At 41.4% G+C, this 25152-nt stretch overlaps 1 protein-coding gene across 4 annotated transcripts; it reads right to left on the reverse strand.

The window, feature by feature from the left end:
• Positions 1-669: 669 nt before the first annotated feature.
• acacb (acetyl-CoA carboxylase beta) lies at positions 670-24056 on the reverse strand. Of its 4 annotated transcripts, none has more exons than XM_083912342.1 (54): positions 23762-24056; positions 22003-22567; positions 18919-19051; positions 18659-18797; positions 18387-18496; positions 18193-18274; positions 18001-18099; positions 17775-17884; positions 17543-17653; positions 17239-17448; positions 16559-16729; positions 16293-16454; positions 16041-16204; positions 15665-15815; positions 15469-15572; positions 15289-15370; positions 15057-15202; positions 14501-14651; positions 14270-14404; positions 13858-14004; positions 13588-13776; positions 13384-13484; positions 12862-12950; positions 12638-12762; positions 12437-12550; positions 12060-12173; positions 11881-11970; positions 11683-11801; positions 11217-11240; positions 10461-10601; positions 10264-10363; positions 10064-10171; positions 9910-9966; positions 8895-8936; positions 8572-8787; positions 8126-8281; positions 7740-7943; positions 7455-7610; positions 7260-7382; positions 6901-7170; positions 6669-6766; positions 6459-6579; positions 6267-6377; positions 5579-5722; positions 5354-5474; positions 5162-5258; positions 4984-5080; positions 4760-4895; positions 4495-4672; positions 4263-4375; positions 3982-4136; positions 2970-3140; positions 2734-2870; positions 670-1752 (listed from the first exon to the last, which is right to left on the reverse strand). In XM_083912342.1, the coding sequence occupies exons 2-54, from the start codon at positions 22545-22547 to the stop codon at positions 1626-1628; spliced, it is 7296 nt and encodes a 2431-aa protein (XP_083768468.1). In that variant the 5' UTR covers positions 22548-22567; positions 23762-24056; the 3' UTR covers positions 670-1625. The 4 variants fall into 4 exon arrangements, with proteins under 4 accessions (XP_083768468.1, XP_083768467.1, XP_083768469.1 ...); XM_083912341.1 differs by having other exon boundaries at positions 10252-10363; XM_083912343.1 differs by lacking the exons at positions 22003-22567; positions 23762-24056 and adding an exon at positions 20990-21085 and having other exon boundaries at positions 10252-10363.
• Between the last annotated feature and the right edge of the window lie 1096 nt (positions 24057-25152).

A 25152-nucleotide genomic window follows, 5' to 3' on the forward strand; every position in this document is an offset into this window, starting at 1 on the left:
AAGACTGCGGTTAAATCCTGATCCTTTGCGCTCCTGAAGTACAAATCAAAACTGCTCTCCTACAGTCAGCTGGGAACTACTTGGAGATGGATGTTTTCAAATCAATTCCAGTCCACAGGAAAACTGCTCAATAAGAAATCAAACTGCTTATAAATAAAGAGCTGGCTGTAAGAAAGTATGAAAGACTCAAAATATCTAGCTTTGCCAAGCAAAGACTCAAAGCCTGTATGAGTACAAGGACTCGAAGTGGAGGTGGAGATGTACATGTAAGTTAGCACCCGTCAGTTTTTCTACTGTTCATGCGTTTTAAAGCCCCTCCATACTGTAGCTCCCTGTCTCTTGTCTGTTGTATTGTGCTAGACATTATTGCTGTGATGTTTTATTTATATTTATGATAAAGGCAGCTGGAGAAGGTGATGACTCTATCAATCCTTTGCTGTATATATTTGAATGTTTCAAATTGCTATCGGCACAGAAAAGCTTTTCTTTCAACTGTATTTACCCACTTCATTCCAAAACGCCCATGTGTGCCAACACTTTGAGTAATCCACATTTTACATATCATTCTTTTACACAATGTGATTAACATGTCTCAAAGTCAGATGTATATTATGTTCATTAACTTGTTCATAGTAAATGGGTGAATAAAAAAAAAGTTTGTTTTGCCAAAATATCAATGATATTTTATTAACAGTCTTCGCTAGAATACACACAGGAACGAGTTTATATACATTCAAATGAAATGTCACGGCTGATATTTTGATCAGAGGTGAAGCAAAAGAAGCCATCACTTGGAGGCCCACTTTGCCGATTATTGTCCAACCTGAGTCTTAAAAATGACTGCATCACATCGGAGGTATACAAACAAAAAAGACAAAAGCTCAGAAGTATCGCATACAGTGTATCCCCTATCATTCAAAACATTATCGTAGCACACAAAACACTACAGCATAGATACACATAAACACACAGAAAGTGACAATGGCAAATCTGCTTCTTAATTTGCATTTCTGCTCCACAATACTGGTAAAAATTCATATTTTTAGTCAATGCAGAAACAAATGACTGATTTCACCATTTTTGGGTTCAGAAATATTTTTTGTTGTAGAATTGATCAGTTGTCCGAGCTGCATTCACAGATTAACACAAACTATCTATTGCATACATTCAAATGAGCATGACAACCAGCACCAACTTCATGAATTTCATGAATCTAATGACTGGCAAATTTAACAATGACACGCTATTATGTGCAAATACAGCCCAGTGAGTGTGTTGTTACAGTCGGAGCTTGTGAACTAGAAAGTTCCTGGGCCGAGCAGCTGACTGAAATGGCTGACTGCTTACCTCACCATTGTAAAAGGCAAATCTTCCACCCTGTCAGTCAAGATTGGAACGGATTACCACTGCCCTGCAAAGACGCCACTCGACAGCAGTGTTTACAGACAGAGCGCTGTACTGGTTGTGTGATCGCCGAGGAATAAGTCACTTTGTGCATGAGTGCAATTATAACCCAATTATAACCTTGAAAAAAGTGAATCTCCCACCTCTTTACGTATACAGTACAATCAATTAGCATCGGTTTATGTTCTTATCAATAACATAACTTGGTAAAGCCCCTCAGCTTAACTGGTGCTGGCGCTGTCCATAGTTGCGATCAGATGTGACAACTTGGCCCTCTGGGATGGAGTGATATTCTGGCTCATGTGGATGATGCAGTCCATGGCTACATCAGGGTTGGCCTGCACCAGACTGGAACACAAGAGGAAAATTATATTACAAACTTAGCTATTAAACACACTTGAATAAATTAATGTAAGTGATGAAAAGCAGAGATAATGAAATTGGTCTAAGGTCTGCAGTATATTTTGTCACTGAATTTCAGTTGTCTGCTTCTAGTTGATCAGAAATCCTCTCTTGTTGACCACCCTCATGACTCTGTTAATATTAGATTACTTTGCTAAAGCCCAGCATTTGTCTAAGTGAAGTTTTACACTTTGGACAGCTAATATATGGGACTCTCTTTGCTTTATTTGACCTCAATGATTAAACATGAGGATAACTGGTCTGTGAATCTGTGCAGTTAAAGTCTTCAAGCCATGTTAGCTAAACATGAACAAACGGACTATGATTCTTGGCGAGTACCTCATCCATTTATGTCTATAATGCAGCTCTGTGATGTATAAGTGTAGCCTCATGAGATCATCCTGATTTCACAAGCTCCATTGTATTTTACCTGCAGATCAGTCTGGTAACAGGTGAGCGTTGATTTTGCGGCGGGTTTAAGTGTGACGCAACACGTGTAAATCCGACCTGATCTAGACACATTTTCAGACAGCAGTAGCCCTAATTCTTCTTTCTCTTGGATCCTTCTGGGGGAATATAAACCGGGCACCTGAAATTGTGTGTTTTATCCATAAATTTGCGTTCCACCAACAACAAATATCCTTTAGCGACATGTTGTTTTCTTTCTGAGCTTTGCCTTTACATTGTTAGCACGTCATACGCTTCGTTGATCTGATTGGTTGATTTGGTCCGCCTATCACCAACATAGGTGGTGATTTTCGCCCCTTCCCAAAAGATCTCCAAACGAGAGTTCCCAGATGGATATGTTGAGCAAATGCGAATCATGGGACTCAATCCATCTGGCGGAGTCAGGTTGGTAAATGTTGACATCCCACAGCTAAAATCATTTTAAGATTTATTAGGATGTGACATGTCTTTTTGGCATACCTGCGGATGTGTTTCAAAGTGTTTTCTCTTTTCAGGTACTTGATGTTCTCTCGGATGCCCGATCGAGTGCCGTCCTCTTTGGTCAAATGCTTCTCAAGCCACTCAACTACTGCTTGGTTATTATCCCAGAGGTAGGCCTGGAAAAGCAGCCCATACAGTTTGATGATTAATATATTTTTTTGGTTAGAATTTGAGCCCTACTTTCAGGCAACCGTAGTCTCTGACACACGACATACCTTGACCGTTCCTTCTGTTTCAACAAACCAGCGTCGCAGCATGGATTGCATGTGTCCATCACTGAGGTCCTTGTTGGCCTGCAGGATCTCACACTTCACCACCTGCTCCAACAGGAGCCGACGCAGACGCCAGTAGAAGAACGTCCGCACATTCTTCCAATCCAAAATATCCTGTCAAGAGAATTAATATAAAATCAAATTTTTATAAAAGCAGGATTTCTAAATACAAGTTTATTTTCTGCATACATATATACATATTCCACTTCCTCTTTTTCACTGCCCCTCAGCCGTTGGCATTACATAATAGCATGCGTCACACAGAGGCTCCTGAAGAGCAGAGGGAAAGTGGGCAGGGCAAGAGTGGGGGATTAAAATGGGACACACCTGCACTTTGTACACTTCGACCGCCAGTTATAGCGCTACTGCTTCAAGTGTGTTTCATTTTCCATTAATTATGGAATCCCTGTTTTGTCTGTTTATGTCATAAATGATATTTGTGCTTCACAATAAAAGAAAATGCATAAGAGATTACAAATCATCAGAAATACCTGCACACTCATTTCAGTGAGGCTTACTAATGAGCTGCATAAGTTTCTGGCAATCACACAAGCTGAACATTGCAACAATAACAAAGTATTAGTAAGTATTAACTGCAGTGTATTTATTATTATTATTATTATTTCAAAAGTATTTATTTATTTATTCAAATCATTAATCTTTTCCTTCTTTGGTCGTCAGCTGAGTTTTACCGGCTGTACGTTACTGCCACCACCATGGTTGTATTGTCTTGCACCAACTGCACAACTGCGAAGCATTGCAGGGGATATACATCTCTAGAGTGACCTTCCTTGTTCACTTTCTCCCTCAGCCCTCCAAAGTTTACTTCAGTTCTTCAGACAAATGGAACGACACTTATGATGGCGGTGGGGATTCCCCCCACGGGTTAGCGAACGAGGGCATGTCGAACATTAATGAAATGCAGCCGTGGAGTGTTCATGAAGTGCACACTCACAGTGATGACACCCTTCTCCTGCATCCTCCCTGGGGTGTCATGGAGATCTACAAACTGCACTGCCACCTGGTGGTAGATGGGCAACAGGAATTCCTCCCTCGCTTTGAGCTTTGACTCCAGCTCTTTGCGCTGCTTGTCAGATAGCTCTGGGGAAGCTGATGAAAACAGAAATGAGTGATTGAGTGACTCCAAGACTTGCCAGTAAGGTTAAAACCATCCAAGTCGTACAGAAATTAAAGGAAAATACATGCAAGTGCTTAAATGAAAGAAATAGCCTTTACCCAGCTGCTCAACCAGACTAGCATAGACTGAATCCAGTCTTCTCATGGTCTTCAGCAGGTCCTTCCTCCTGAATTTGATCTCCACTGTACCCTCAGCCTCCAGCACACCGCCTCTGGACACAGAAAGCACAACAGCAACAGGGAGAGGAAAAAAGGGCAGAAACTGGTTACTCACACACAAGCATGTTGCTTAGGGTAGGGAACGCCATTAAAAAACACAATCGCTATGTACCTGCTCTCCCTGTCTGCGTAGAGCTCCATACACAGTGGGTTGATGGTGGGGTCTATCACCACCCATGACCCTCCTCTCAGCTCAGCGTGCGGCGGGATGTACACCAGCACCGGCTGTTGGAAACCACGCAGGGCGTCCACGATGTAGGCCCCAAACTTCAGTATCTGGTCATACATATCTGGGAGTGAAATGGGAAAGAACAGATTCATTTTTTTAATATAATATCAAAAACTTTTTGTGTAAAGTGTAATATTCATTTCAATACCTTTCATTCCACCAGAGAAGCCCCTCCAGTTAGCAAACACCATGAGGGGCAAATGTTCACGGTTAAAGTCACAAATGGCCTGAGCTGTTTTAAAGGCTGAATCTGGAAACCAGACCTGGCCAGCCTGCTGCAGAACCTGAACGTGAACACACAAAAGCATAGGCAGAGGTGAAGTACTGTGATGTAATATGTTAAGTCGTAAACATGTGGTGGCATTTACTCACTTTAGATTCTGAATCCAGGTTTGCTGGATCTGCTGGGACAGTGAACTCAACTGTGCGCGTTTCAACGGCGATGACACCGATGGGAATTCCTCCTAGTCTGTTTTCATTCAAAAGAGTCATTAGGAGATTTAAGCGTTTGGTTTAAAAAAACACATATATAATGTGTAAATAGATTTACCGTGCTCTGCCCACTACTACTGTCTGAGCCCAAGACTCCATGATCTCCATGAAGGAGCCGTGGTCGAAGAATCCGCTCTGCCAGGTACCTCTCACTGCTAATGACACGAATGCAGACAAAAAAAGAATATTAACCAGCCTGATTAGCGAAAAAAGAACACTTTCAAAGTTTAAACAGCTTCTTGACTCTCACTAGGATGAGGTCTCCCAGCCAACATCCAGCGGGGGTCATATGGTGCTTTCGTAGGAGTATATTCTATCTCTCTATCTACTGGATCTGTAGTTGGTATGACGGGCACAGGGGAGTTTTTGTCCTGTAAGGAGGAGAGGAGCTATAGTTAGTGATCTGAAAGGTTGTCAAGTGATGTTTATGGTCTTAAAAGCCACATCACGTGAACTTTCACACATTCAGAAAAACCTTTGGCATATAGGAGAGCCACCGGAGGATGGTGAAGACGCCCTCAAAGTCATCTGGCACGGTGGTGTGCGTAACTCCATTATTGTGCATGATCTGAATCCCTCCCAGCTGGTTGTTTGAAGTATAGACCTCTCTGCCCAAAACCTGCACAGAAACATGGACTTCAATGACACGGTCAAGGACAAAAAGGGCGAGTTAAGATCAGCCTGCAACATTTCATTTAATACAATTGACGCAACAGTATGTAGCTACCGTGCAGTTTGTCCAGGCCTCCTTCTTAAAACCACACCTTACCTGACGTCACCAGTATCCAGTGCGCTCACAGTAGATATTAAACGTGTTTAGGGAGACCAACAAAGTAATTTCTCTTTTGATTGGCTTTGTCTACACCATATTTTGTCTAGTTAATCTTCCAGTTTGATCTACTTTTTGCACTTCTTGTTTGGCTTCATTATTGCACATGCAGATACTGCTCCAAACCAATCCACTGCCGACATGATTCAGAACAGATGGCATGCATAACAAAATATCCTCAACATCAAAGGGAAGCCCATTTCTGACAAATTTCTGCATTTACATACAAGCACAAACCGTGACGTTTGACCGTAATATATTTTAATGACTAAATTTAAAGAATTTGAATATTTTCTATTCATCAATAGCAGTGGCATTTGTTAAACCAACAAACCTTGTTCAGAGCGCCTGCTCCAGTCAGGATAATGTGAGAGTTTTCCACCTGAATCACTCTCTGTCCCAAACGGACCAGATAGGCTCCGATTCCGATGGCACGACACGTCACCTGTGAGAGCATAAAAAGTGACTCAGGGAAAACCTTCCAGGGGATCACATGGGCTTCTCTTACTCAGATCCACATTCTCACCATACTGATCGTAATAATCTCCTCGTAGGCTTGAGAGGATTCTCCGGCAATGGTGCCAGAACCTCGCAGGTTCTCAACTCCGAGACCGTCGTCCTTGCCAATGACGTCTGTGATGATGTACCTGTGACAGATGGGCACAGTGATGAAGATGAAAATATTTAAATTAGCCGATTTTGCTACTTTATGAGAACAAACAATAATTTATTATACCTGGACTCTCCACCTTCCTCCACATGGTGACAGTGAACAGCATTGGTGGAGCTGATGCGTGTATAGTCCTGCGGTGTCAGGTACAGGTACTTGAAACCCTGCAGAGAAATGGAAATAACGTATAGTAAGACATGTCAAACTTCACATACAGATTGCTGCAATATTACCCTCAGTCATTTCCTCATCTACTATATAATTGAAAAGGTAGGAAAAACACATTTCAAAAGGTCACCTTATAGGGGTCAGTAGGGTCAATCCAGGCCACCTGGAACATGTGCTTGATCTCTTCAGCGAGGCCGATGCGTGCTCCACTGTTGGCTGCGATGTAAATACGGGGGATGCCCTCCATCCGAGCCAACTCAGACGCCCTGAGGAACAGCTCGTCCTCTTGAGGACCAAATGAGCCAATCATGTGAGTGATGTCATTGCAGATGACGATGATATCTCTGCCCTCCGGATACTCTGGAGTCTTCATCTTCATCCTGAATGCAACCATTCCCACCTGGTGAAGAATGGTTATAGTGATTATCAGCATTATCACACTTGAGAAAGCATGAACTGACTTAAATGCTCTAAAAAAAAGCATCCTACATCATTGTCTCCAGGCAGGCAGTTCATCTGTACAAGTCGACCTTGAGGGTCCAGGACCAGCTCGGTGCACATCAGCACGTCTTTGGGGTATTTGTCCCCTGGACCCCACAGCTTAAACAGTGCCTACAGGGATATTTTTAGTATGAGTCTGACACCTTAGGAACAACAACAAAAAAAATAATCAGTTAGCAGTACCTGTCTGAACATCTCAGGGAAGTCATAGACATATGTAGTCCCTAGAGTTTGAGCCTGGAAGCGCTTGGCCTGCAGCAGGTCTTTAGTCCCGTAGGGAGTGTTGATCAGCATGCCGTGCAGAGGACCCGGCTTATCTCCATATGACTGGAACATGATCTGAAGACAGAAATTAGTGATTCATTTGATCATGAAAATGCAATAAAAACAACCACACAGAACAAAAAAGATTTGGTTCACATCTTATTTCCCAATGCTTGAAGGGGGCTCTCAGTCCACTGCCCTCACCTGTCCAGAACTTGGGTTAGTGACTTCCTTGTACAGGCTGATGTCCAAGTAATAGCCAGACTCATTAGTTAGAAAGAGGCGGACCGGAATGGCCTCCCCAGTTGGCGTCAGACGGATGTTGATCTTTAGCTCGGCCTGCAGCACCCGCAGCCTCCAAAGACGGCTACCGTAGCGCATCACCATGGAGCGAACAGACTCCTCTATCTGAGGGGACAAGAAGAAGAGGACAAGGATGTTAAAAAAAAATCACTGAGAAATAAAACAAGTCTAAGAAAACACCTCTAAAACAAAAGCAGATTGACATGAATTCTGAGAACTGTATGCAAGCATTAATACAAATTCTTGTGACACAGCAGTATGGTAACATATACATGCTGGACACTGACTTTAGAGGGGTCCATAATGACAGTGGGGACGAAGTTGAGGAAGATGTGGTTGCAGTCTGTGCGGACACTAGTGTTACTGAAGGCCACCTCCAACTCATCCATGGCCTCCAACAGAAGACGTTCTCCCTCATTTTGAAGGTATTCAAAGGAGGCTTCCTGGTTGTGTATAAAAAAGATATAATCCGCAAGACAACATTACCACTAACGAAATATTAACAGCATTTTCATTAATCGTGAAATTAATTTGATTCAGTTCAATTTCATTTACAGTGCTAAATCACAACAAAGATTATCTCAGGACACTTTACAGGTATAGACCACACTCTAGGACTTATTTATGATTTACATAGATACACAAATTATAAGACTTTCACCTTGGAAAACAAATCAAATCTAAAAAACATAACAAGTTTGAATGATGTCTATTTAAATCAATAAGCTGATACCTTTGTAATGAGATCCGAGTGGCGGATAATAGCTCTTATGAAGAAGCGGTAGTCTGTGACTTCTGCCCCCTCCTGAACACGAGCTGCGCCGAGGTACAGGTGCATCTTGTGGTTGGCGCAGGGAACGGCTGTCATGTCAAAGTTCCTCATGCGGTTGAGCTCCAGCTGAAACGCTAAAGCCGGCTCCAGATTACGGTAAATACGATCTTCCTGGAACTGGAGGAGAGGCACAGATTGGAGGAGTCATCATCTCCGCAGACAGCAGCAGCAACTGCAATCTGATTATCAAACCTACAACTTAAGAAACATGAAGAAAACTTTACCCCATCTCTGGCTCTGAAAGTAAAGAACTTGGGGAATTCTCTCTGTTGAAATGAAATCAAAATAACAATAATCAGATACCAAGCAGGTGTTTTCAGAGTAAACATGTACTTGAAAGCGGTTATACTGGGAGCTTTACTGAACAAAATCAGTGCAGCTACGATGAGGCCAACTAAAGCATATGTTGAAAAGGTATGAACTGCCACACTATGTTGTGTTACCTCTAGCTTAAAGACGAACCAAGGATTTGAATGAAATCAGGATAATATTGTTCAAAAGACAGCTATACAGAACATCTACATTATTTTGTTAGATATTAGATATTAAGTTCCAAGTTTTATTAAAAGAGAAACCCACCAGTTTATTTTATTTTCAACTTGTTTTCTTTAAGTGTGTGTACGTTGTGTGTGGTTGACATACTAAAAGAAAGAAAAGAAAAGAAAACCTAATAAAAAGTAAAGAGTTATAAATGCAATAAAGGTTAGCACTGTACATAGAACATCATTTTTAATATCAAATATGAACATTAGCCACTTATTTGCCCTCTTACGATATTAATTAAAGATGTACTCGATTATGATGATTTTCATCTATTTAATTGTCTGTTACTATCTTTTAAAGAGTGAGTTAAAACAATGGTGATTGATCATTTGACCCACTAGTGAAAGCAGTCAACTTGACTTTTTGTCAAGTATTACAATATCTGAGTCTGTGGTGACATTCGTGGCTATGCTGCGTTCACTTGTAATTGGAAATCGGTAATTCCAACTGGAGTCAGGCTTGTAGTAAGGGCAGAAGTGTAATAGAAACATGTGTGTGTATGGATTTAAGAGGGTAACATATAGGGGACAGACCGGAAGTAGAGAGGTGAATGTGTTTCAATAAAGTTTACAAAAGAAAAAAAAACTTTGTAAGTTGGTCAAAAAGCATCAAGAACCATTTATGGGCATATCCAAAAAACGATATAAATGAATATATACGAATGATACAGAGGACCCAGTGATGTTGTTGAATTACCTTCTGAGCAAGCAAGAATGTGATTCTTCTGATTCCATAATCAAAGAGGACAGCTCTCTGTAAAACAAAAACAAAAACAACAACAATTAAATATTTAAAACACTGAAACAATACCTCACATTCAAGAATGACTCGTGTCAAGAAGCTAACTGACCTTTGACTGGGCGAAGGCAGTGAAGGCTGTCACCAAGGCATCGTCATCTTCTGTGTCCGCTGTCTTTATGGACACGTTAATGATGTGGATTGGGTTCTCCTTTGTGTTCTGTAGAGGTTGGAGGAGAAATGAGAAGGTGAAAACAGCCTTTTTTTTAATTGATAAGCCAGTGACCCCGACACACCCACAGTGAAGGGGACCTTGAAGTTCTCCTCCTCAAAGAGACTGGAGCAGGACTCTGAGAACGGTGCACTCTCCAAGAGTGTTTCTGCAAAGCTGGAGAGAACTGCATCAAAATTCCTGAAAAGGTAACAGAAACTTTTATACTGTGATCGACACATATTTGTCAGTAATTAAAAGGGGAGCGAAAGGTGATGATAATCAAGTTGAAAGTGACCTTCTGAAGTCGTCGAAACACTGGAAAGCCACCATGGCGCCCATGCGCTGGCACGGTGGAGACAAGGCTCCTTCCAGGTAGAGCTCACTGCTCTGCCGCCTCATTTGAAAATGGCTTGAACTACTCACTGGCATGGGAACCCTGAAAATGAGACACATACACAGACAGTGACAGCAAGACAGGCCCGCTGAATGATCACATAGAGAGCTTTGTTTTAGCAACAAAAAAAGAGAAAAAAACACCCAACAGCCAAGGGTACAAATATTTATACAGAGAGCAATTAAAGCAAATCTGGATCAAATAGCAAGTATGGTCACCCTCATATCCAATTCTAATTACATACAGTTGATAGGTAGATTTCATTTATCAAATTAAAAGGGATTATAAATTGTTCGTATCAATAGCAATTACAGCAGAATATCTGATTGAGAGCAAGATGCTCTGTCTGATGCTGGAGAATACAGGCTCCCCATTCGGTAGCACTCGACAAAAATCTCAGGCTTGAAGTTTTTAAGAGGAACATGGAGGAAATAAAACATGAACCTCTAAAAAAGCTCATTGCTAAGCAACCCAAAAAAAACATATTGAGAAGCACGGATAAAAAGTGAATTAAGAAGGACTTGTTAGAGGAGTCCTTAAGCAGATGTTTCTGGTTTTCGCAGGACAGAAGGAAAGAAGCAACACATTTTGCATGCATTGCTGTGAGACATACACACGATCAGGTGGTTTGGCTGGTTGGGAGGAGCTTTACTCTACCTGTTGAGAGTAGCGCTGCTCCCTCTGAAATCAGATGATTGACAGGTGAATATCAGCAGTGGATGATCAAACTGTAAGTCTACCTCAAGGCATGTGCACGATCACATACATAAGCAGCGGGTAAGATAATTCTGCATTCAATGTTTGCCATACGCAGTTACAGCAGCAGTTTATAGGCTCTGCACCTGCACCACTGGGCACAGGGTCATATTTTAATTTATGTTCACTGATCTATCAGGCTAATGTCATAAAAATAGACTGGTGACGGCCAAAGGACACTTGCTTTGTGAAGCCAGGATTCATTTAAAAACAGCCTGAAAGTGAGGTATTATTCAATGAAAAGTCTCATTTGGTTTAATGAAATCCTGCTCGATCACAGCCCCTCTGATGCCGTGTTGAGGCACAGTTTTGAAAGAGGTAGTGATTCAACAGTAAATAGTAGTTTTAGTGAAGGAAAACTTTTTACCTGTTTGGATGCGATGTAGGCAGCATAAACTGGAAGTCTACAGCGCACGTCCCATCCTGCAGCTGGTGATGCTGGATGCTATTTAGCTCGTAGGCGATGTAAGCTCTGCGCACATACACCTGAAAGTCAAGACAGAGCAAGTAATTGTCATAACTCAAAAAACGCATAAAAAAGAAGGTGCGAATCCACTAAATGTACCTCCAATGCGGCCATACAGACAACTTGATTGGAGTGATAGAAGAAATTGGGCAAAACATCAAAAATGGAGGTCTCAGAGAGAATGAGTTTCTGTGCCAAAGGTAAAAAATAATATTAATGACATTCAAGCTGCTAAAACAAATGGTGTTTACAATAAAATTTCTCCACATGATGCTAACCTTCAAGTTTTCTGGACAAAACTGGTGGCCGTACATGTCAATGGCTGACAGGAAGATGGACTCAACCTGGTTGTGCCTCAGTTCGTATGATGGTAAATTGGAGGCGATCAAGACCTACAACACATTTACAAATATGATATCAAGTCTTTTCAGACGAAACAGCCTGATTGTGAAAAAAAGGTGCATAATTTCTCGAAATTTGAAGACTGATATGTGATATATATATATATATATATATATATATATATATATATATATATATATATATATCACATGAATCCAACTTGAGGTGTCCCGTCAGATTATTTTGATTAAACAATATATTTAAACAGCAGACAGAATAGTGTTAAACTGACACAGGCAGTCTTGGATGTTACCTGTCTGGCTCTCAAGGCCACCTTCGAGTTCTCCATCTTGCTAAGCTGCGTGAGCTCGTTCAGAATGGCCATTAGTTCGTCTGCTAGCGTAGGATCCCGTCCGCACAGTTGGTCCTACCCAGCGCACAAAGAGTCAGTTTCACTAAAGCTTAAGCATCGGAGGATTGTTTCATTTTAAGCGTGCTGCCGTTGAGGCCTTACTATGAGCATTGTGACGAGGATGTTCTTCTTGGAGACCTGGGCGTGAGAGAAGATGTACTCCAGCACGGGACTCATGTCAGGTTTGTGCTGCTCCCTCAGGTTGATAACACACTTGTCATAGTGAGCTGTTTGTGAGAACAAAAGTAAAAATGATGTTCCCTATGACAAACAAATCACAGTTATTAAATAAAATGATCATCTAGAGTTTAGTGTCTTAATGTCACCTTGCTGAAATTGCGTCTCTACTTGCAGGTATCGCTTCAGCAGATCCAGAACCACGGACTTCATGTAACCCCGAGTTCCACTTCGGTACCTGAACCAGACGTATTCAAACATGTGTCAGTAAATGCAATGTCGGTATCTCCTTCCAGGCGTTAAGAGTTAAGTTGTGTGTGTACCCTATACTAGTGGACCCATCAGTCTAATATTTCTCATGCACATTTATGACTGTATTCTAAAGGACCTCTGGTGATTGCACTGATTTTATTGACTATTTCATATTTCATGAGTTCTTACTGTCTAAATTTGAATCTGACCCGTGGCCCGCGGTGTTTTATCATAACACAAATATCACTCAAACTGAAGGGGGACAGAAGCCTGAGTACTGATAAACTCTGTTGTGCAGGGCCAAGTGTGTATGAGTGGTGAGAATGTTTGGGTGCAGGATTAAGAAAACAGTCCCGCTACTGTATGCCATGTATTACTGCTGTACAATCTGCGTCCGTCAAAAAAGGAACAAAACTAACCTCTGTACCAGCTGAACGATACTCTGAGTGTTCATGAAGAACACCTCTCGGTCAGCCTTCCTCTGTAGGGTTGCTGCATGGCTATCGAGAATATTTGCAATCTGGAATAAAATGAAGAGAAACATCATCAAATTACAGTGAAAACAGTGATTATTTTTATTTAAAGAACTTGTACAACTGCAACCAACGATATGCATCTCTCACCCTTTGGCTAGGGAACTGGCAGAGGACAGAGGTGATGTTGCTGGCGTACTGGGCCATGACTTTACGTATATTTTTATCCACACTAGGAGGAATACGACTCGCCAGGCTCGTCATGATCTCCTGGAGTTCCAGCAGCGGCAGCGAGGGGTCCCTTAAGGTCTTCATCAGGGTAACCACCCACTGTTTCAGCTGCAGACATGAACGTGAACATGTGATTAATAAAAGTGATGGCATTTAAGAATCTGTAGTGGCGTAAGATATTCTGTGTACCTTGCTGCTGAAAAAGGGCTCTTCGAGGCAGTAGCCATCCATCACTTTAAACAAGTTTTCCAGCACGCAGTGGAACACATGGTGAAGCTTTTCCCCAACAATGGGCAGTGGTTGCTGGGGTGGGAGTATGGCTGTGTTGAGCTCCACCTATGATTAGGGAAAGAGCAGATAAAAAATGAAAACACAGAATAGAATTATTTGGTTATTGAGCAGAGCTTGAAATAAAACAATAAACACTTTCAATATACCAGTTCACTAAGTAATTATGGACAAACATTGTCCAAAATGCCTAATTTGACACTTTTTAGTACATACCTGAACATCAGAATAATGTTTTAAAGTGGTATAAACTATGGGGCCCAATTTAAATAACAATTCATACAGTTTAAATTGTGATTTTCCATTAATTTACTCGATGTATACTGCTTGGGTCATCCAGGTCTATACGGGCCACCACGCAGCCAGGCTGCAAAACCGCTCCAGATCTCTTGACAAAGTGGACACAACCAGACTGCTGCACGGTCAACGTCATCACCATCTTCATCACCTGGAACCTCCGCACAAACAGCCAGTCAATAAAAGTATCAAAAGACACAGGATCATGCCTCAAGATTTTTTATTTTTATGAAATAAAATCTGTCACCTCAATCTCTGCATAGGTCTCTCCTGCACAAATGTGGCCTCCGTCATCCAATATGTACTGCAACAGTTTACCAGCAGAGGGCGACCTCAGCACCGTGGGATCTGTCTCCTTCTCAAATACGCAAGTCTTGTTGCCAACGGTGATGCGGTAGCTGCCGGGACAAAGTAACGTTAACCTTCATTAATTGGATCAAAGAACTGTTCATATTATTAAAGGTGAATAATCACTCTTAAAATTTGGGGCTCCTTTCTACGAGGTGAAAATGTGGGCGGTGCGTACTTGAAGTATTCTGTGAACTATGTCTTTGAGATTGATACAATGTACAAATAATGTATGAATATGATATAAATATAACAAGGGAACCCTTTTTTTAGATAAAAAATAAAAAAAATCCCTTGTTGATTTGCAACTTATTGTCATGTTTTTCTGTTGTTGTTCGCTTTTTGTTCTTTCTTTGTTTTCGGAAATGATACAGTTAGAAAATGATGAATGAAAGTACTGATGTTAAAGTAAACAAAACAGATGAATCCAGATCTGGAGATTCAAGAGCGCTTGCCTGTCCACTTCCTCCTTCATGTAGGTGGTGTGGCTGCTGCCGTCGTAGGACAGCAGGAGGCCACCGTCGTTCAGCCTGTGGACATCTATCTCAATGTTGGAGTCGTTCATCATGATGACATAAGTTGTGGGGGATTGGCGAGCCACCTGCAGGCAGCAGTGGTGATAATTTATTGATTAAAAACAGGTTAAGAATAAAAACAAGGGCTGTGTGAAGGGAATAAAGCAGATACCTTGAGGCAGAACTTGACTCCTTCGTATATTAAGTCCACGCTGACAGAGTTGAGGAGACTGGCTGCAGGTAGCACTTGGCCTCTATTGACGCAGCATTTTTTTTTTTTTATAACTTAGTTATATAAACAAACATTAAGAATTGTAGAGAGACATATAAATAGAGGACTGTGCTGACTGACCTTTCCAGTGAATGCAGGTACTCAGACATGCTCTTCCGGAAGCTAGCGTCGGCAACATGCAAGGCCCCGCAAACGATACCCAGCATGGTATCTGGTCTCTCCGCCTGTAGGAAGAGCATGTGGCTTCAGGAAACAAACTACACGCAGATTTAGTGTCCAAGTACTTAGACGTGTATTGATGTCTTCAGTCTCCTACCTGCACTTTCTCTGCAATAAGTTGATCCAGCCAGCCCGTGTCGATGTCATTGTTTCTGAAGCTTTCCGTCTCCAGTAACTTAATGAGGTATTCAACCGTGGTCCTGAAGTCACCTCTGATGGACAGCTCCTTCATAGCTACCACCATGTTCCTGAAGCCCATGGCAACACTCTTATTATTATATTACAACAATAAGTCAATCTACATTGGCTACAAAAAAATTGCATTAGTTGCAAAAGTATATTGCACAATTGCCTTTTAAGATTTTATTATATTATTGACAGGACTTTGCATTTTCCCCATTTTTTACTTTACACTTCATGGGCATTTACAAGACCAGATATTACAGCATCATTGAAACTAAAAAAAGGCTCACGAAATGGCTTCTTCGCGGTTCTCGCCCCAGGAGAAACAGTGGCCAAATTGTGAGTCTGCAAATTCATGCAGCCCACCAGTCGCTCCCACGCTGAAGTAACCCCAAACGTTCTTACTGCTGCGGAAGTTCAGCTCCTGCACGGTGCCTGAACTGGGCTTGAACCCCTGTGGGAGAGCACAAGGACGACAAGTCAGTTTTGCAAATCAAAATAACATAACAAAGCGGTGGTGTGTTGATGAAACTGAGGTCTACCTCATCCGGGTTCTCACTGGTGATCCGAGCGGCTATGACATGCCCTCTCGGACTTGGCATGCAGTCTGGAGTCTCAAAGTTAATGATGGTTTCGCCCCACGGAGTTTCTCCATACAGCAAGCGGATATCCTTAATTCTATGAAGGGGGATGCCCATAGCAATCTATGAGGGGTGAAACACAGAGGTAAAATGGAAGGATTGATTTCTAGCTGTTGTCTCATTTGCATTTTGTTCCTGTGTTATAATTCTTATTCTTATTCTTTTACCTGAAGCTGGGCAGCTGGCAGGTTTACATCTGCAATCATCTCTGAACAGGGATGCTCCACCTGCAGGCGAGGATTCAGCTCCAGGAAATGGAAACTTCCATCTTCAGAGAAAAGATATTCCACGGTACCTGTGCTCACATAGCCCACCATCTTGGCCAGTCGCACAGCATACTGGGCACACAAGAGGAGACCAAATCAGGGATTACAACCTTCTCAAAACATCAACTTCAAAGACTTTTCAAGGACATTCCAGGCCTGATATCTTTAAATCCAAGAACCCAACAGGGCATAGTTTGAGACATGGGCCTAGCTTAATTACTGTGACAACACTAAGAACTATCATTATGAGAACTAGCAGGCGGGCACGTGAAACAATGACACAACTGCATGCATATTTACTAGTTAAACCTGGGGTAGGCAGTTTATTCTGGCATTGTTGGGCAACAAATCCATAATATTCTTGCCAGAAAAATACAGTATTCTTTCACAAAATATATACATTAAAGCAGTTTCAATTACCTATGTCTATTTTAAAAAAAACTTCCAAGGCCTTGTTTTTGATCAAACTTTTTCAAGAATTTCAATAACCCGTGGGAACCAAATCTCAAGTCTCAACCAGAGGAGATAACCAGTTAAAAGGGTGGGAAAATAAATACACGCAGTGACTGACGTAAACTGACCCGTTCCATTTGCTCAAACGTTGAAGGAGCAGCGATGGTGGCAGGAGCCTCCTCAATGATCTTCTGGTGCCTCCTCTGGATGGAGCAGTCCCGTCCAAACAGAGAGATGGCGTTTCCATACTCATCAGCCAGTATCTGAACCTCGAGGTGTCTGGCATGCTGAGCCAGCTGCATGATGAAGATGGGCGAGCCAGGTACCTCTGTCTGAACCTGCACTTGTCAAAAAGAAAGAAATAAAAACCGTTAGCTTTAAGAATTACCCCAAATTCAACTATACAAAAAAGGGAATTCAATTCAATCAAACCTGTCTATAGTGACTTGGAAAATCCTCAGAACTTTCTACTTTCCGGATACCCTTTCCACCTCCCCCCTCAGAGGCCTTGATAACAACTGGATAACCAATTCTCTCAGCCCCCTGCAAGGAAACAGCACATAAAATATAACTTAGCAAAAAGTACTTGCTTGACGGGAATCATGAGAAAAAAAAGAGGAAAATGCAGAGATATCATTATGAAGACTTTGCTAAATATGCTTACTGCCAGCCCATCGTCCACATCAAGAACGCAGCCCTTTGTGTAGACCTCCGGAGGAACACTGATAACATTGCCTAGAAACTGGTCGTCCTCTTCCCAGTCCACTCTCAGACCTGAAGCACCACGACACACAAGGACAGAGCATAAAATAAACGCTGGCAAAAACTGAGCAGAGTTTGTGTTACTTTACATTATGTGAACTGAGACAGTGCGGGAGATAACGCCTCACCTGAGCCGCTCCATGGCAGTGTGGGAATGTCAGCGCTCTGAGCCACAATGGAAGAAGCCACTTTATCCCCTAAAGCCCACATGGCCTTACTGGAAGGCCCTGAAAGACATACAGTCATTTAATAATGAGCTCTGGCGCAGTTGTGAATATACAGCTAAAAATAATGTGAACTTTCTGTGTGATTTTTTGTACCCAAGAATGATATTCCTGCTTTGTCCAACAGCTCTGGCAGTTTGGGATTTTCTGAGGCATGACCCCAACCAGCCCACACAGCCTGTTACATACACAAACACACACCATTAATCACAGATGTTTTATTAACAGATAGATGAGGTCAAATAGAAGAAGTTACAGACCAGAAATAACCTTATTGTTTTCATAAATACCTGCACTGGGATTCTTTTAGCAATGTCCACTATCAGTTCTACGTTGGCGTAGTTGTTGTTGTTCGGCCCACCAGGTACAGGCACATAATGGTCGGCCATTTTAATGTATTCTACAGTGGAAAAGAGCAACGTATAATTCATGATAAATTCTGATCATTAATGATTCAGTCCAGGCCTTCAGAGTTTTACTTTGACTGCCTCACAGTTAGGACACAGTCTCTATTATCTGGTGCTGGGCAATAAAAATGGATAAGTATAATGTTCACAATGACCTGCATTAGCTTTCAAGTCTTCAGGGGTTACCATGACAACAAAGCGGATGGTCCTTTCATTGCGAAACATTTCGTAGGACCAGCGGCGGATAGAACGCATACATTTGACTGCAGCTATACCGTTGTTAGCGATAAGCACCTGTCAAAGAAACAAGAAACAAAAAACACTTGTGAAGCTTCAAGAGAGACAGAAACGCTGCAAATGTCCTTAAGAAGTGAAAAAATAGAGATTGAAAATTTTTCAGAAATTTGATTCTTACTTTTTCGATCACGCGGTTGCCACCAAATCGGGTGACAAACTCAGCAGGAGAGGCCACGGTGAAGTCCCTCTGTAGATCCATCTTTCTGTGTGTACGTCCTTTTTTCACCAAGTGAAGACCGGACATGCTAGGCCTGGAGTGGAAAGCTCATGGTCAGTTGTCTCGTTCAATAAAACAGCAAATCACAATTACCTCGGTGTGTTCTGCTCCATATATCAGCTGAAACATATATCAATTTATATCATCCTTCAGAATGGGAGACCCAATCAGGTAAAAAAAAGCATCAGACTGCAGTGCTTCTCTACAGTTATGCTACATTACAGTGTGAGTCGGAGAATGTGAACAAACTACATAGCAACAACAAGGGTGCAACAGCATTGAAAATAAAAAAGTCAAAGTTCAGTCTCTCTCCTCAACAGGCAAAGACAGACTGTGGACCAGCCCATTTTTTTCTTACCTTATCTTCAAAATAACCCTTAAACCCCTGCTCTTGATGGGAAAGAACTCATGGGAAAAGTGCAATGGCAACTATTTGCTACAGAAAAGAGGCCTGCTTTCCTTTAATCTGATGTAACATGTCATTTTAATGATCACTTGAATTATCAATGCCCACCAGGGGACTGGAGTTGATAATTACCCCCAGCTATATACACGTGTACAGTACAATGGACACGGTTTCTGCAGCTGTCATGTTGCTCTGTGCTTGTCCCTTACAAATGAACTAATACATAATGAATAAAAAGTAATGACTGATAAAAACATATATTCAAAAAGATCTCAAATGAACCAGCTGGGCTAGTTTTACTGATACCTGGCAGTGTGAGTATGTTGACATGAACCAGAGCTTCCATTTTGCTTCAATACGCTTTATTACGTTAGTCTTTAAATGTCTGATTATCTGTGATAAAAACTGTATGGTCCAAACTCATTATCAGATTTAATATGAGATTATTTTGAGTTGTGTGGGGGTTAATTGGAATTGATCTGCAGCCTCTTCGTTTACAGTGATTTTAACAGGTAATTATGGTGATTTTTTACACTGTAATCATTGATAATAATCAAGTTCACTGAAGTCTACAAGTCTTTGATTGCAGGATCCTTGACTAATGAAATGTGCCATTTTGCTATCTGGCTGTCAAAGTCACTGTATCTATCTAATCATGTTTTAAAAAAACAAACAGCTTAAGCATTAAAGAATCACAAGCTACATTGTCATGTAACAAAAGTAGATCAGCCCATCTGGTTCACTGCCCGAGTGAAGATTCTTGCCAGATTAAAAAAGCAGTAAAACTGAAGTTTAATCACAAGGTAATTTCATTGTTTGAAATCCTGTGCAATTGTGCAGAACAAATGTGTTACAATAGACAGAATATACACAACACTGCTGTCTACATTAAGGTTTCACGTACCATGATTATCAGCTGTTCATTCCAAAGTCCCGTTGCTCTTGCACCACGAGTACTTCATAGAAACTCTGAACCATGTTAAGATATCTCTGAGAAACACCTGCGTTGCATCAGTGAGCAATATTGTCAAGTTGAAGTGCAATTCTGTCTGAGCTGATTTGAACTTTAAACTCCTGTTTTGTTCAGGACATACAGATTGTCCTCTGTTACCGAGCTAGTTTTTGATAACATTTTGCAGCGGTGTCATCTTTTTTGAGGCAGGGGTTCATTTACCTAGCTCTTTACTAAACAACAACGAGTATCTATTTGCATCCACAAGTATTTTTGTCTTCTTACTGTACTGCTTTGTCACGGTTATTGTGGTCAGTCTTACACTTCCCTCCTCTATAGAGGGTACACAGTGTCAGAGTGGTTTTTTTTTATTTCCTCAAACTTACATGTGCCAACACAAGCTCTGTTTCGTTACATAACAACAGCATGGCAACACAAGTCTTTCCTGTGAAGTTCCTGTGGTATCTATTCTACTGTTTGTACAAAGAAGGTATACACATTTTCATTATTTCTGTAGCTTTAACATAATGCATGTGATAACTGTGCACAAAATAAACATTGCAGCAACAGTATCAAATTACAAAGAACGGACGCCAACTTTTAATAGTACTTACATCTGGAGATATGGGAACAAGCTGAGACTCCGACAGCTGTTTTCCTCCATTATACAGCCTATTTTATTGTCCATAGAGGTTAAACTAGATTTTAAAATGTAAGACAGACCAAAACAAGGAAACCTCTACAAAGTGCTTCCTCTCATTTGCTCCCTCCCTTCTCCCCTCCCACATTTGCAGCTAAAAAAATTTTTTTTCAGATCTACAGATCCCTAGAAGGCTGCTTCTTCTAAACATATCAAGAGGCGAGGCACAGACACCAGAACAAAAGTGTTCTTTGTACTTGTACTGAAAGCAACTAGTATCCAGGCAAAATCCAAACATGACATGAAAAGGCTGAGTGCACACATGTACAAATAGACTTATTTCCCATTAAACATCTTGCAAAAGTGCAACTTCTTCTGCTATAAAAATATTCCTCTGATGATTCTGAAGTTGAGATTTGGAAGATCTCTTACCTTCTTCCCCTTCATAATGTTTCCCACAAGTCCCGCTTGCACGCACAGCTTAATGCATTTGGATAAGTCAATCCAACTAAGCATGTCAAGTCGAGCATGTAGCCATTTGCAGCAAACAGCATCTCCGACCCATATCATATACCATCGCTGGGTTTAAAAATAACTCTACATTATGCAGACTAGAAAATAAACATTTGTGGAAGATTTAAAACATTTTTTTTTTGTTTGTTTGCCGTGTTGTGACCTAGAGTCACGCCACAGTTTTCAAAGTCATTTGCTACACGCTCTTGTTCCATTAATAGAGCCGGGGGTGTTTGGCATGCGACAATAATGCAGGTCAGGTGATAAGACACAGCGAGAACATGTTTGACCTACACAAAAGTACACCGTCTGCCAGACCTACACAACAACCCAGTTTTTATTCCAACCTTATTACTAATATTCGGCGTGAGTGAGATGCTTCCATGTCACATGCCAAGCATGATAGAGTGATGAAAACATGCCTGACCCTAAGCAGTTAACATAAAATCCACTTAAATAGAAACAAGGTCTTACTTCATCCCTGAGGAGGAGGACTGTGGCACTGCCTGCTGACTAGAAGATCTGGGGGCTGCAGTCTGAGGTTTAGATGCAGCGCATGGAGGTTTGGTGACCAGAGGTTCCTCATCTGATGAGTTATCCTCTGATGCTCCGAGAATGAACTTGAGACGTTCCCTCGCCGCGGGCCCTGAGCTGAGCATCGGCCCTTTGGTTTTGGAAGGATTCTGGGAACTCGCTTGCAATGAACGCTTTTCTGATTTCACCCCAGAGGACGCCTGCAGAGCCTCAGCATCCACTGTTTTAACTCCAAGACCCGCAGAGGCACTACTGGCCTGAAGACTGTTATCCTCATTGTGTGTTGAGGTAGTAGGAACTGTGGACAGGGAATGTTCGCCTGGATGAGTGGATTGTGTGGCGGGCACGTCCCCCTCAGCTGCAGGCGGACCACAGCCAGACGGAGATTCCTGTCCTTTCACGGGCATTGCTACCGTCTTGGTATTAATCCTCCACAGTAGCAACAAAATCCATAGGATTATTCCCAAAACTGCAAATGGGAGCATTCACAGACATCCTCCTGAGACTGCAACAAAAACAAATAGGTCATTATAATTCATAGAAGAGATGATAGTGAAAAATCTACACAACATAAGTAAACCCACTGAAAAAGATCATCATGGGACATCTCAACAGCTGTCGTGGAATTAAAGTATCGATTAATCCAATACATTTTATATTTTATTACATTACAGTGACACCATTACATACTTTTTCCATTATACCGCACTGAGAAGTTTATTTTTTAACTACACTTAAGAGACTTTTGTCCTTGGTCAAAAGGAAAACTTTATGCTATATGTAGCATTGCTGTCTGTGCATTATTCTAGTCTGAAGACACCCTGTGTTAAGAGGTCAGAAGACCTCTCCGGACACGGGCATGCTGGGTAACGGGAGATCAGATTTGTGGGTTGGACTCAACTTCAAAAAGACAGAGAGAAAGCAGGTAGAAAGGGTTACTTTCATACCAGCTCAGCCCTTTAAGTCTGTTAAGTCGCATGAATCAACGAATCAAGATAGTTGTGTAGTTTATTCGGGCAGCAGGGCCTGGCAGGCTGTGCTTCCCGGCCGGTGCCCGTAAACAGCCAGTCTGCAACAGCTGCCATGAGAGCCAAGAGCGGCTGCTTATGGGGTAAAGGTCAACACTGAGGGAATGAAAGGAGGCGCAAACAACACAAACAGCATCTGAAGACACCTCAATAAAGCAATACAAATGAAGGATGTAATGGTGTGAAATCTGTGCGAAACAAATATGTTTCTCGCTGGAGGCTGCGTTTCACATTCAAAATTGAATATATGTATGAAAGACTCAGTGAAGGATGCATTGATTCTCTGCAGCCACTTTGACTGAGTCATATTTTTTTTTTAAAGTACTTTCTGTTTCCCTGTGTATACTCCAAGTACTGATCATTTAAATAAAGTTAGTTATTCCACTATACCATTAAAGATAACGGTAATTAAGGTAAGTGTGCCACATATGGCTGCATGCTGGCCTCAACCGACTGTCAAATGCAATCAAAATGTCACAAAGTAAACCTGAGTATCACCTTCAAACTGAACTAAACACACACACACAGGTGCACTGTTCCATGATCGACCTATCTGACAGAAAACAGGACTAAAAGAAGACAAATACGGATGTTTGAGAAAGGCAGCTAAAGGATGAAAGTGAACTTTTAAAAGCTGCATGCAGTTGTAAACACATATCATAGACACTCACCTCTCCACATAACAGGCAGCACTGCTCAGGCGTCGCTGCTGCTGCACCAGGCTAGCGACTTAGCTGCCAGCCAAGCCACTTATAATGTTTCATACATTGGAGGACTCAGAGTTATTGTGAATTAAACTACATTATTCACGGACTGATTATTTCCACCGAGACCTCAAACTGCTTATCAAAGTGAACCGCACCACTTTTGAATAGTTTCACGGTTTAAATGATCTTCTTGACAGCAGCAGCAGCAGCAGCAGCAGCAGCAGGAAATGTCACAGCAGCAGCGGCCACCGCGTCTCTCTGAGCCCCCCACCACCGTCCCCCGTCTGCCACCACCCCCTCCACCTCGCTGGGGTGGTAAACATTTGCAGGGCGGGGGAGGGTCTCAAGCTCCTCCCAGGAAGGAGGAACCCCTTTCGAAGATCGTGTATGGTACAGATTAAATGTGTCAGTCTCTATTAAATAGTCATATTTGCGGCCTGTTAACAGGAGGCGGCCCCTTATGTCGCACTAAACATGACTTAAGTCTCAACACATTAATGCATTCATACAGGAATAACTAAATAAATGCAGAAACAAACAAATAAATGCTGAAATAAATCAATAAATGCAGAAATGACCATTGAATGCAGAAATCAACCAATAAGTGCAGAAATAAATACATACAGAAATAAATAAATGCTGCAATAGATTAATACAAACATAAATGCATGAGAATAAATGGGACTTATACCTTATTAACACACGGACACAGAAATACAGAAATAAATAAATGTAGGTGAACAAAAATGTATACATTTATTTATGTAATTTATTTAATTATCATACGATCTGTTATTTAATTGATTTATTTATACATTGATTTATGCATTGATTTATTTATTGTTTTATTTAAACATGTATTCATGCATTTATTGTTTTCATTTATTTATTAATGTTTGCATGTATTTATTTATGCATTTATTTATACATTCCAGTATTTATTTATGCATTAATTTATTGTTTATTTAAAATGTATTCATGGATTTATTTATTTCATAATTATTTATTCATGTATGCATTTGTTGATTCCTGTATTAATGTATACATTTATGTATGCATTCTTCTTTATTGAGACTTAATTCATGTTTACTCCTTCATAGGTGGGTCTACGCCCTCACAACCCGTGAAGCGGTGCAGGTTTTCAGTTTGAGTTACTCATCTCTCTTTTTGAATAGTCGATCTTTGTTCTACTTCCGGTCTGCGCTACTCTCGCGGTAAATGCAGGAGCGCGCCAAAGTAAGAAAACAGCAGCAGCGTCAGTGACAGTGACAGAGAAAATTACAAGACAAACCTTTGAAACAACTTCAAAATCTTGCTCAAATGTGGCGTCGCTGACAGGCTCATAACAGCCGAGA

This window comes from Echiichthys vipera, assembly GCF_963691815.1.
Source record: "Echiichthys vipera genome assembly, chromosome: 4".
In the NCBI taxonomy this organism is placed as follows: Eukaryota; Metazoa; Chordata; class Actinopteri; order Perciformes; family Trachinidae; genus Echiichthys; species Echiichthys vipera.